We start from the raw sequence: 13,692 nt of genomic DNA, 5'->3' as shown, positions 1-13,692 counted from the left end.
ACTAAAATATACTACATTTCTGGTCTTGCAGTTAGCATAAAGCTTACATTCAATGGATGCACCTATCCCTGGATGTGTATAACTAAAGGCTGCATGAATATAACTACATGCCGAGCAACCTCTACAGGGGTATGCCCCATGTTTCTGTGAATCTGTTAGAGGTCTATGATGTAAAGATTTATAGCACAACTGTCACTTGAGGAACAAATTGTTCCTGAAAGAAAAATAAGGTCTTTTGCTCACAAATTCCCTCAGATAATCTGCAACTTGTAGCATATGCCAATTCTTTCTAATGATGTCACAGAAGGTATTAACATCACTAGAATATGTCATGGGAACCTTAATCTTATCTTGCACTTGACACTGGTTCATTCTATCATTAACCATATTGTGATCAGAGAAAAAGGGTTTACCTTTAGTCCCTCTTTCTAGTAAACATTGTTGAAAACATGCATCTATTTCCTTCTCCAAGTAGCCCCTTACCAAGAAGTCACTCTTTAATGTCTGCAAAGCCACAGCCAGTTGCGCATCATCATTATATAACCTCATTACCCTTAAAGTCTGTCCTCTTGTGACATTTCTGGGCATGTCTTGGATGCGTACTATTTTTATGGAGGAGATTATTCCTCCTACTAGATTTCCTGTACAAACCAGTGTGTAAAATCCAAGATCTGTTCTCTTAATTGTGACATCTAGGAAATGGATCTCACCCCTAGAATACTGACAAGTAAACTTTAAAAATAACATCATAGTGTGTAAATACCCAATAAAATGACTTAATGACTCACAGGACCCATCCCATAGTAGGAATATGTTATCCACGAATTGGGTATACCAAACAATGTGTCTACAGTACTCATTACCTTGGTTTTGGCACACTGGGAAGATGTTTCAGTTTTGCATGGTAATTGTATATGGAAATTCACATGTAGTAAGCAAATGTATAGTACATGGAGGCTTAACTTATGCTAAAATGCTTTTCTTCTTTTCTTCTTTTTTTTTTATTTCCTTAATAAACTTCCAAAACGTGTAGTACTACCTGATAGCACTTCAGGCATGTTTTGTATAGATCATTTATTTTAAAATAGTCACATTAACATAACTTTCACAAGGAAAATGTGATCAGTAACAATCAAGTTAAGCATATTAAGTATCTGTGACATCTGATTAACCTTTGCAGTCATGCATTACCTTTATTTGTAAGTTCTTAAGACATATGACTGCCTCTCTGTATTTTGCTATTGCATCCTCATACCGTTTCAGTTTAAAGAGCCGGTTCCCTTCACCATGTAAAATTGGAACAGCTTTCATTTTCTCTGCATCATCCATGGCCCATGTTTCTCTTTTGTATGCACTTGGCTGTTCCACCTATGAAGGAGAAATGATACAAGATAAAATCTGACCTTATTTGGCAGGCATAAATAATATAATTTAAGATATTTTCCAACTGAGCATTTCTTATTTATTTCCTTTTACAGCTTTTGACTGCTCCCATATTACTCTATAGGCTGTTATCACAGAGACACTGACTAGTAAAGCCCTGACTGTGACTCAGACAATCCTGGATCAACTAGTGACCTAGATTTTGAGGCACATAATGAGGCAGTGTGGGAGTAATCTGCCAACACCGGTTCACCTAACCTAGGGAAAGGAGGCAGTCTGACTCACTGCAATGCCAGTGCCTACTGATGGGACAGTTATATGGCAAGTAGTCCCCATATGGAGTCCCTCAACATGCTGCCTTCGTGGACCACTGGGAAGAAAGCACATGCTTACAAGGCAAGGCATAGCAGGCCCTCACATCTCTAACCATCCATGGCATTCAAGAAGGTGAAGGATTATGATGACAAAAAAAAAACGAAAAATCCCTCATAGCTTGCTGAACAGCAGCTACTGTCACACGCCTTAGAAATGGGGAAAAGTGCTATGTTTGTGACAAGGGCTAAATGGTTGTTGGGCATATGGACAGAAACAATATAACATATAAATCACTAGGATACTTTCTACTACAGCAGTTCTGAAAATCTGGTTTGAGAACATCTATATTTATCTCTTAAATGTTTGTTAATATACTAACAAAATGAACACAGACACCATATAGTCTCATTCCTGCAATGAGGCCTTCAACAGTATTCCTAGTGTCTCATATAGGGTAGATACCTGGATCCTTAAAGTTTTTACTATAACTACTTAGCCTGTTATAAAAATTAAAAATTTTTTTTTTGTTTTGCAAACAAAAAGACAATCATCTTCACTATGGTTAGGAAAATATACCATGCATAGCACAACAGAATGACTGTATGTCTTCAAACAGTGCATTACTGACCAATATAAAATGAAAACAGAGATGTTTCAGTAACACTGTGCTGCAAAACTACAATTACATAAAGATCATAAAATAAGCATTTTAAAGAAGCAGAAAGTGTTAACTGGAAGAGTTTTGCTCAAAATAAATTGCAAGTTGTAAGACAACACAACCAGAAGTACAAAGCATGTGAAGTAGTATCTGTGAAAAAGAATTTACTGACTTATTCAACAGAGAAATGTCACAGCATAGCATTGACTATAAATGTTCATGTTTTAATGACAAGTGAGAGTTTTCTTACATATGGGGTTGGATTATTTTGACTTTAACTTCATAAAAATACAAACTAATGTTCAAGTTCACTAAAAAACAGACCAAATGAGTTTATAGTGGCTGTTATCCACCTGTTTGAGGAAACTACTAGAAATTCTTTATTAAAATTGCTTTGGTAGATTTTAATCTTCTGTATTTTATGGTAAAAACTGTGGTGGTGGTTCTGCGGTAACGTTGTCACCTCACAGTAAGACGTTGTCCTGTTCAATTCTCAGCTAGAGCGTCTTCTGTGTGGAGACATGCGTGAATGGGCGTACCTTAGTTGAAGGTTGTGCGTCAGGGCCGGCAACTCGGCACGTAAAAATCTACTGCCAATCATTAGCGGACTGGAGTTCTGCTGTGGCGATCCCTAACTGAGAAAAGCCGAAAGACACAACAACAACAACATTTTATGGTAAAAGTACTCTTCTTTTCACACTTCCTCTATTCATTCAAATATTTTTAGTTGTTGTTGTTTTTCTTTTTGCTTTTCCCAGTTAGGGGCCGCCACAGTGGAACTCCGGTCTGCTAAAGATTGGCAGTCGATTTTTATGATGCCGAAGTGCCAGCCAGATGCCCAACTTTCAACAAAGGCACACCCATTTACGCATGTCTTTCGAACACCACTTGACCATGGGGAGGACATGCAGACTCCACACAGAAGGCACTCCAGCCGAGAATCGAACGGGAGAACCTCTTGCTGTGAGGCGACAACGCTACCACTGCACCACCATTCATATGCAATAATGGAGTTTTAGGGGCAAAGTTCTGCAGAATACCTTTTGTTATATCCTTATTTATAATAGCAATTGTAGTGAATCAGTCAACAAGAATTTAGTTAATTTGGTTACTGGTGATTGTTTTGGAATTATATAAAATACCATAGCCAATGAACTTCTAAAAGGAAATGCTCCACCTGGCTTAAATGTGTTCTCATAATCTTATCACTTTTGCAGACTGCTGGCATCTTTGTAAACTATATTTCAGTTCTAAATTCATCTGAAATTTGTATGCTTCTTTTGAACAGAGAATGTACAACATTTTCTCTTTTAATGTGAAAGGACATGAAAGGAATAAAATTGCATGAAACTTGTGTTTGAAGTGCAGAGTATAATTAGTCAGCAGTTTCTTGGGAAGGATTTAATTCCTTGTATGTAGTTTTGTCACATGCAGTTTTGGAGGCTAGAAAGCCAATGGTCATAAAATTACAACTACAGTTTTGTGTGTGTGTGTGTGTGTGTGTGTGTGTGTGTGTGTGTGTGTGTGTGTGTGTGTGTGTGTGTGTGTGTGTGTGTGTGTGTGTGTGTGTATGTGTGTGTGTGTCTGTGCATGTGCATTTGTGCAAATGTGAAAATACTAATTTGTTTGCAAAACAGTTACCATTGGTAAGGAACACTGGTAGACACTGTTGTTCAGAGAGAGAGTGGTGAGAAAAGGGACTACGATGTTAAGCCAAAGACTCAGCTCTGTAAGTGATCAGTGTATAGTCCTCATCTGGGTGTGGATGGTAGAAACTCATACCCAGGTCAGCGGTGTATATTCCCTTTATAGTCTTAGGACCTGGTTGTGTTTACTGATTTTTTTACTGAATCAGATTTATGTATACTTTTCTTTACTTTTACCTTTTGAGTTTTTACTCTTGAGACCATCCCCTGGTGGTTAATGGACCTGTATGGGGCAGATGAGCAGATCTAAGTACCATATCTCCTGTCCTTCACATACCTAGGTGGCACAGTGATTGGTAGATGTCCCATAACAATTGGTGGCAGTTTACCATCTGTAACACTTGATTGGCTGTGATGAGATTCCAACCCCATCAGTGTCAGTCATCCATCACAATGTGTTTGGTGGTAATGTTTCTTCCATTTAATGATGGAATTAAAGGTGGATTCTCACAGAAGTTGAAGGCTGTGCGTTCGGCCCGGCAAGCCAGCACGTAAAAATCTACTGCCAATCATTAGCGGACCGGAGTTCCGCTGTGGCGACCCCTAACCGGGAAAAGCCGAAAGACAGTTTAATAACATACAGCTTAATATATGTATTGATATGATCTGATGCAAGATGAATGTCACCAAAGAGGAGTTACTAAAGTGAGTAGCACATATAAAAAAAGTAAAAAAATACAAATCTATAAATATTATGTATGCAAAGAAAGAAAACACCTTAAACATTCAGTTACTTGACATCTGCCACATTATATGTATATTTATATACAATGGAAAATAAGGTGATCCTGAATACCCTCAGGGAAGCAGGAATTCAAAAGTCTTTCTTGTGAGAATGGCTTTAGCATGACTATATTTGGCTTTCATACAGCATATAATTGGCTGATCCCCCTTATAAGATGCTTCACCCTTTATATCTGAGTAATATTTGTATAGATAATTCCATGTCACATAGAAGTTCTGACAGTTAAGACCCTAGCATATGCATTTCGTATAGTACAAATGACACACTTATGAGATGTGAATGAATTTTTTTCCTTATGAAATAATTTTAAATTAAATTTTCATTAACAGAACTGAAAGGTTCTCCCAAATAACTATATAAATATATATTCATATCTCAGGTCCAGAACACCTCACTAAAATCAGTTTATAATCATGCAGCATTCACAAATCCTCCCATTCTAAATAATGGGCTTCTTAGGTCTATTATCTTATTCTGAAATAATTACCATTTATATGCTGTGGGAAGCTTAGCAAGAAATGTGATGCCATTAATGTTACGATGTGGTTGCTAAAACAGGATTCTTTACTAAATAGGCCTTGCAACCATTAAAGCACAAAAGTAAAATAAGAAAACAAATACAATTGTGTGTGAAGCAGTTCTGAGTTTATTTCTTTTTGGGAAAAAATTCAGTTTAATTAAAAAAAAGTTAATTGAAAAAAATGTTTTCCAACATTTTAGATACCAAACTCTTGGAGTGAGTTCTCTGACCCCTGCAAATCAACAAAATAAAGTTTGCTGTGGCTACTCAAGGCATTATGAAAAAGAATAGGGACCCTGTAGTTCCTTAAAAACACTAAGGAGAAAAGGTTTGTCCGATTTCTGACCCTCAGGTGGTATAAAACTACTGATATAACTCACCTTTAGAAGTTCCATAATGAAGATAAGAGGCTGAGGCTCTTTCTGCAGTTCATCTAAGTCATCATACCCTAGACTGTGATATGCAAACATGTTTGCCAGTCCACAGGTATGAATGTGCCATTCTGTTGGGTCTTTCCCCTCTGCAATCAGTCGCAGGCTCTTCGAAACAATTGGGTACAGTCCTGTGTGCTGTACAAAATAAAAAAAATAACTTTAATTGTAACTTGAAAATGAGCATTGCTTGGGATTGTCACTGCTGCAATTTTACACAAAAACAGAAGGGACCTGCATTTTTTGTAATGTGAAAGTATGTTACTACATGCAATGTAATTTGTACATTGAACAAAATGAAAAGCTAGATAATTTACTTCATGATGCAAATTGTTAACATTTTACAACTATGCTTGATGACAAATGTTTAAGCAGTGTTTATTTCTTCTAGAGATTTATTTGTGTCTCTTATCTCAGTGTGAATGTCAAAATAAATTGTTACATTACAGTCCTTTGTAAATAATTATTAGCATTGGAAACTGGAATATTCTTTCTACCAACAGTTTAATTACTATATAAATAGTAGCAAACATTTGTTTTACATTTTGATTTATGTCACTAATGCACAGATAGTCTGATCTGTATAGACTACATTTTTTAACCATGATGAAGTAATTGATCAAACTGCAGTCCCTACTAATAGCAGGTTAATTCAATGTTTATCCCCACAGATGTCATGTTCTGTCAGTATTTTGTAGTGGTACTATTTTAAAAGAAATGTCTAAAGTTTTTAAAATAATGTCGTTATGTAATAGGAATGCTATTCCTTATTTATCTCCCTGCACTGATGTTGCTTAGCCATATACCATAGGTATAGCCACCCATGTATACATTCAAATTACATTGTTACAACACACCTGGAGCTACCTTTAAACAGAGGAGAACAAGAAAATGTGCTACATGTCATTACAGTGTGCAGAATGGACAGGTCTTAACACTAACAGATGAAGATAAAACAACAGATTTATCAATAAAACTGAAATACTAGTGATGTATTGCATCATAGCAAGGATATCTAAAGTTAGAAAATGTAAAAATAACATGGATACGTTTTCCAACTTAATTGCTGAGGAAAGAAGGCACCCATTTTTTTTAAGTTTGCAGTAGCCACATTGATCTGTATTTCATTGCAGCTGCCAAACAAATCAGTGAGATGTTTTAAGTTCTATCTTTGCAATGTACTTCAAAAGAAAGTAAAACATTTCCAACTTATACATTTTATTGCACAGAATAGCTAGCTTAACAAAACTCTATCAAAACTAAATTTGAACAAAGTAAATTTGCATTATTCTTCTTCTTCTTCTTATTATTATTATTATTATTATTATTATTATTAGTTGCAGCAGAAGTTTTATTATTCAGCATATGGTAAGTCTTGGAAGGTAATCTTCCTAACCAAACTCATTAATAATTCAGTGTTTTATAGGTATTATGTACATATTGGCTCTACCGGTAGATCACAAATGTGCAAACTATTTTTTACCCTTACCAGGTGCTTGCTAATTTTTCCAGTGTTCTGTGACTTGGTCCTTGCAATTTTAGTAGGTATATGTTCTGCACACTTTGCCCCATCTGATTAACCATCCAGGAATTTAAGTTCATTGACTCAAAATAGTTCCAGTTATGTCATGTTAGGAGTAACATATTTCCTGTTAAGAACTCAAATGATTTTCACCAAAAGGACTGTAATATATTATAAAAAGATGAACTGGGCACAGTAGCAATCCATGATCACTCCCTAAACCTAAAATCCCAATTCTCCTCCCTAACACTAAAGTTCCCAATCACTCCCTAAACATAAAATCCCTGTCCTCCTCCTTAACCCTAAAGTTCCACATTGGTTTGCACTCCATTCCATGTCTCCCTCTCTAAGCCTAAGAGTCCCTTCCGTATACCCCTTCCCCACTTACATAATTAGTGAGCACTTGTTTCCATGTCATCATCTAGGACACAAGCATTTGGTGTGACAATCACTTGGCTGAACTCACATTCGAGTTCTAGCAAGACCACTGTTTGCACAGGCAAACAGCCATTCAGATCCTTGGCTGTGAGTTAGCAGAATTCAAGCAGCTGGGACTGCAGTGGCTGTAATGATCCCAAACAAATAATATTATTCTGATAGCAATGCTCATTGTGTGTTACCTCTTCATCAAAAAGCCCCATAAACTAATTTGTATATGAAAGAGAAAATTTTGCCCCCACAGCAATAACTGATCTGTAAAAAGAAGGCACAATTAAGACAAGAAAAACATTTTATTCCAAAGAAAACTTAAGAAATTTCCTTTACATTCTCATTGTCATAAAACTGACACTGCTTCCATTGCCATTACTGACCCATACATTACGTTGTCTACAGGCTGCAGTCATAACACAGCAGACTTGACCACATGGGATAACAGAATATTATTTAGATATATTTGCCTGCATATATGTGTATTAATTGTAACTGTTGCATCAGTAAGTTATATTTTCTGAAGGACTTATGTAAATTATGTAAAGTTTACACCTACCAAGATACTCATACCTTCAACAGGAACTATTTATAACTTTTTTAGTGCCAGAGACAAACAGTACACATTCATGAGTTTGTACTCTGAGAAAGATAATAGCATTTTATGTATTTACCTCTGCACATCTCTCCGCATGAGGGGTTAAGGGATAAGTAAACAGTGCTTGCACTGTGATGCAATAAGCGAACTTTCACATACTTGTTGTAAAACAAATTAGTGCAAATCCTGCTTATGAACATCAGCCATTTAAAAAGTTCTAATACAAGTGTATCTAGGCCCTGGAATGGAAAGAAATAGTTGCCAAATAAAACATACCACACTAAATTGGCATATGATGACCTTTTATTGAATACCATTCTTAATCACAACTTTTATTGAACAAAATTCTCAATCACAAATCAATTGATCTTGCATAGTATTTATTAATCACAACATGAGCATAACATCCATGTAACAATTTAACTGGGCAGTGTATCCCACTCACCCTGCCCCAAAATAATCAGCATTACCTCAACCGCTCGCTTACTCTTACTTTCTCACAAGCAGCATACCACCGCTCAACTAGCCTACTTGCCAAATCCAATACCTAACAACAGAGGGGGAATAGAAGAGTGACAAGCCTGCCCCTCATCTCCACCATCAACCAATCCACATATGAAATTAGACAAAAAACTCCACGTAATAAAAGACTGAATAAGGGCAGGCTGTAAGTTTACACCTAAATGTGGTGTCTCAACTCTGCCACTCTTAATAAAATTCCCTTAACCCCACCTTACACTTACCTCACTTCCTCCTGAGCACTCTTCCATCCCAGTTTAACCCTTTCTTGCCACTACTCCACCCTCATTCCTCATCCCATTCAAAATCCAACATCTCTCCTCACACCTTTTTAAAACTCCCCTAACCTACCCCTAAAAACCTAGATACTTAAAGTAGTTCTGGACAAATTAGTTTGTTCCCAAACCATATTTGTCCAGATAATATGAAAGGAGAGTTTCCAGACTGTGAGCAATCTAAAATGTGGTGGAGTTGGAAGTAAATCAGACAGTATTAGAAGGAGGAAAGGAAAGGGGAGGGAAACCACAAGGAAAAGGTAAAGACAGTTACTACAGGAAAAGGGGTTCATTTCCTTATGCAATAGTGCAGTGATTCGTAGCTTCGTTGAGTAGAGATTTAGGTGAAGGCATCTCGACAATTAGAGATTTGAGTAAGTGTAATTTCGATTATACAAGGTAGACCCATACACACACACACACACACACACACACACACACACACACACATATATATATATATATATATATATATATATATATATATATATATATATATAGGGGTCTCCTACACACAAAAGTCAACATAACTAACATTAAACAAAATAGTAAAAAAAAAAATAAACATCAACATCGACCTTAGCATGCTTTGAGATATGCTTCTCCTCAAAACCAGTGAACTTCATTGCAATTGCAAACAAGTCTGAAGAAATGATAGGTGCTATGCCCAGTGGAATATGCACCCTTGCGAGCTGTTGAGGTAGTGTACTGGCTCTGACCATGCAGAGTGAAGGTACAGGTGTGCTGCTGTATGAACCAGTAGCTGAGGTTTCTTAGTACTTAGTTTGAGAAGCTTTTGGCAGTGTTCTTTTTACAACCTCGTCATAAGATGGTATAGTGGAAGTACTGCACATATGTGTGTGTTGTACTTAATGCATTCTGAGGTGAAATGGTGGCTTTCACATTCAGCAAGTAGTTACACCTCTCACATACTGAATCATTGTGAGATAGCAATAGACAGTTTTCAGTTAGTATGAGGCAGTTGTTGCACTGCCTCAAAATATCTAGAACTACCAGGCTGGTTACAGAAGGGGCAAAAGCTAAATGGCATCTGTAATGGTCAGGGCAAATGAAGGAATATGACGATACAGAATGACTAAATAATCTGCTCTTTGTAAAAGACAGAAGGGTTATAATGGACTAAACTAGAAAACATTGATAATATGGGATGCGGCTAAAGGATACAAGAATATAAGGTGTGACTACTGTACACCCTGGATACAAAAGAACAGTAGATTCTGGTCACGGAAAGTAAAAATTGTAATATTTACAAGTGCAGAAAATGTAAAAGATATAATAAAGTAACCAGTAACAAGTGTAAATTTAACTCCGATAGTCTTGCTCAAATAGATTCAAGTGCAGTAACAAAGAGCAATAGCTCCATTTTGTAAATGATCAGTAGTGAGAAAATAATGATCAAAAGAGCAAAAATGGCATCATGTAATCAATATCTGAAATGGTAGGTCAATGCGGTGTCTACCTGGTACCCATAGCAATAATGAGCAATATGAAAGAGTAATAATTGTAAAACAAATTGCTACAATGTAATAACAGAACAGCAATCAGCATGAAAGTGTAATAATTGTAAAACAAATTGCTACAATGTAATAACAGAACAGCAATCAGCATGAAAGTGTAATAATTGTAAAACAAATTGCTACAATGTAATAACAGAACAGCAATCAGCACAAACAGCAAAAGTAAATCAAATATGGTTAATCGAATACTTTTTAATGCAGTATTGTACAGAAGTAGCTTTAAATAGTAGACTGAGTTAGAACTCTTTGTGAATGGGGAATAACGTTTTTTCCTGTTTTAGACTTTATTCATTGTATTGGTTTGTATGCATGTCAGATTTCCTTGGGGTAGTAAGCAAAGAAATCACCATTTCAAACATACCTTCTAGCAGAGATAAACTCTGTCGAAACTGAGAGTTGCACTAAATATCTGGCAGTTTGCAACACAGAGTCGTTTTGCCATCTTCAAGTAAATATCATCACTGATAATGCTAATGCATATGCAATCCATGTGACAGTTGCACTAGGTAGCAGTTTTGCAACACAGTCACAAAGCCTTTATCAGTAATATTAATGAAGAGTGCCCCATACTATGCTTTGGAAAAGAAAGTGGTAGACATGTTTTTTTCTTGCAAAGGTGGGTACATTTCTTTTATTCAATAGTACAATGGCTAATGTTGTGCTCTGAGATCATCAGGTTAAGGTAATGCATGTTACTGATCTGTATTCATAAAGTGAAAAGCAAAATGTTGCAACTCCAGCTGATCATTCATCCTATCAGATATTCCAGAACATTGGTTGTGAGTATATAACAGTGTTATGCTGCTAACGATGTGTGTTCTGCATTTTTAAAAAATTCGACAGCACACTGTCATCTCTTGACTTCTGCAAACATTTCAAAATGTGTGAGCTTTACCTAGTTTCAATAGTGCAGTGCTATTTTTTTTTCATCACAGAATTTTAAAATGTTTCTACTTCCTCAGTTTGTCTCAGCTGTACTCCAGTGGTGCTATGCTTCTAACAATGTGTGCCCTATTGTTTTTGTTTTGTCTTTTTTAAGTGGTGAATTCTACTTTTCCATTACTATAAAATGCAGTAAATCAGAATTTCACACCTTGAAAATTGCCACGAGAACTCCTGCTTTCTGTAAATATATTGAAATAGTACATATTGTTTACTGTTGTTATAAAGTACAAAGCAAAACAGCACATATCACAGTTCCAGAGTGGCTCGTCCCCACTAAGTGTCTCAGAAGAGTGCTTCTTACCATATAATAGTGCTATTTTGCTAAAGGCTTTTAGGACACAATAGTATAATGCTGCTAACAATGCGTGTCCCTTTTTTTGTTGGTAATTCAACAACAAAGTGTAAAATACTGTTTTACACATACATTTTAAAACACTGTATCTTTTTTCATCATAATACGTGCTGTTAGTTTTAATGATTTCATTGAATAGCACTGTTTTCCTTGCAAGAGAGAAATCTCTATTATGCAAAGTAATATTATCACCACCTGCTATGCAAATGGAATAAGGCAGACAAACATTATTACATACTATTTTATTTGCACAGTAAATCAGAGCTCTGATATTATAAAACAGAGTGTGTCTTTTTTCAATCATTTTAAAATGTAAAGTGGAATGTCATAGCTCTACAATTCCAAAGTATTGCCCACTGAATTTATTTCAGACTGATGTATGTTACTTCACTTTTACTATTTCTGTTATTGTAAAGTGCAATACAAAATGTTACAGTTTACATCAGAAGCGCTCCTCAATGGGCATCCCAGAATAGGGTTTGTCAACACAATATGACTGTGTTGCTAAAAATTTCTGTCCCAGACTTTTATTTTTTCTTGTTAACAGTACACTCTTAAATGGTGGCCTCTGCAGATATCTTACAGTGCTGTATCTTTTCTTACATACCAGATCTACTCCAAAACTGTTGTGTTGCTAACAATACGCATCACCTATTTATATATATATATATATATATATATATATATATATATATATATATATATATATATATATATATATATATATGTTATTTCAGTTTTGTATAAAGTCCAGTATAGAATGTCATAGCTCCATTCAGGGACTTCATAAATTCATAGGTTTATAGGTAATTACTAGGCTAATGACCCCAGGCTCCTTTTTCAGCCTAGCCATGTTTCCCCAAAGGGGAGAATCAAACCCTGTACCTTATTTCTGTAAGGTAAACACCTGAACCGTTATGCCAACTCCAACTCCTGCATCCCTCCAAGTTGCTGTCCTTATGTGTATGTTTGCCACTATACCTCTACAAGTCATCATTCAAGATCAGTTAAATTCTCCTTTGTTGACAGGTGACATTTTCCAGGATCTGTCCATTTCCAGGGGTATGCCTGCTAATGACAGTGAACAAATCCTGTTGAACTTTGGGAATGCAGTTAGTACAGGTTGCAGACAAAGATAAGGTTCTGACTACAGCCAAGGTAACCTATGTTTGACTAATAGCTTGGGTACCTGATGTCATAAAGAGGAAGATGGGCACACCCATTTAAGGCAAAAGAGAGAGGGGTGAATCTGGTTTCACACAATACCACTATCTCTCACAATAGGAGCAGCAAAGCAGAGAGGTGGCCTGAGGTGGACATTTGGCTCACCAGGTCACTGATGTGTAGTAACCTTCACAGCAAGTCTGAGGAAGTAAGGACTTATAAGGGGATGGTAGTGTGGACTACATGGTACTGAGGTATGGCCATCCTTCATTGAGGGGTGGTGTTAGGCTATGTGACACCCCAACACTGGCCCAGTAATCAAAGAGTCTCAATCCTCACCACTGGCAACAGTGGGGGGACATATACACTGGCAGGATAACAAGTACACACTCAATAAAGTGCAATTTCCCTTAAGAGCACACAGAGACCATAATCAGTCTGGGGCTGGTTTCTCACTCTTTTTCCAGATCCCCAATAGACTCCCCACTGGTACAGTTATAGGATTGAGATCTCAGCTGAGCAGCAAAACCAAGACCTCCAACACCCTCCCTGTCCAACCAGTGCTTCTTGTCCCTGCCCAAATAGATGGCAC

The 13,692-nt window shown here is 36.6% G+C and overlaps 1 protein-coding gene across 1 annotated transcript in view; it reads right to left on the bottom strand.

Annotated features, from left to right (window-relative positions):
* AIPL1 (aryl hydrocarbon receptor interacting protein like 1) overlaps nucleotides 1–13,692 on the bottom strand; it is a 269,924-nt gene that overhangs the window by 113,651 nt on the left and 142,581 nt on the right. The window contains exons 3-4 of the mRNA XM_044054870.1: nucleotides 5,708–5,896; nucleotides 1,192–1,368 (exon numbers count right to left, since the gene is read on the bottom strand). Coding sequence (XP_043910805.1) covers nucleotides 1,192–1,368; nucleotides 5,708–5,896 — 366 coding nt within the window. The remainder of the gene's footprint in view (nucleotides 1–1,191; nucleotides 1,369–5,707; nucleotides 5,897–13,692) is intronic.

This window comes from Protopterus annectens, chromosome 13.part0 (genome assembly GCF_019279795.1).
Source record: "Protopterus annectens isolate FY-2018-M chromosome 13.part0, PAN1.0, whole genome shotgun sequence".
NCBI classification, from domain to species: domain Eukaryota; kingdom Metazoa; phylum Chordata; order Ceratodontiformes; family Protopteridae; genus Protopterus; species Protopterus annectens.
The sequence above is the reverse complement of the archived record's forward strand: the minus strand, read 5'-3'. Positions and strand labels throughout refer to the sequence as shown.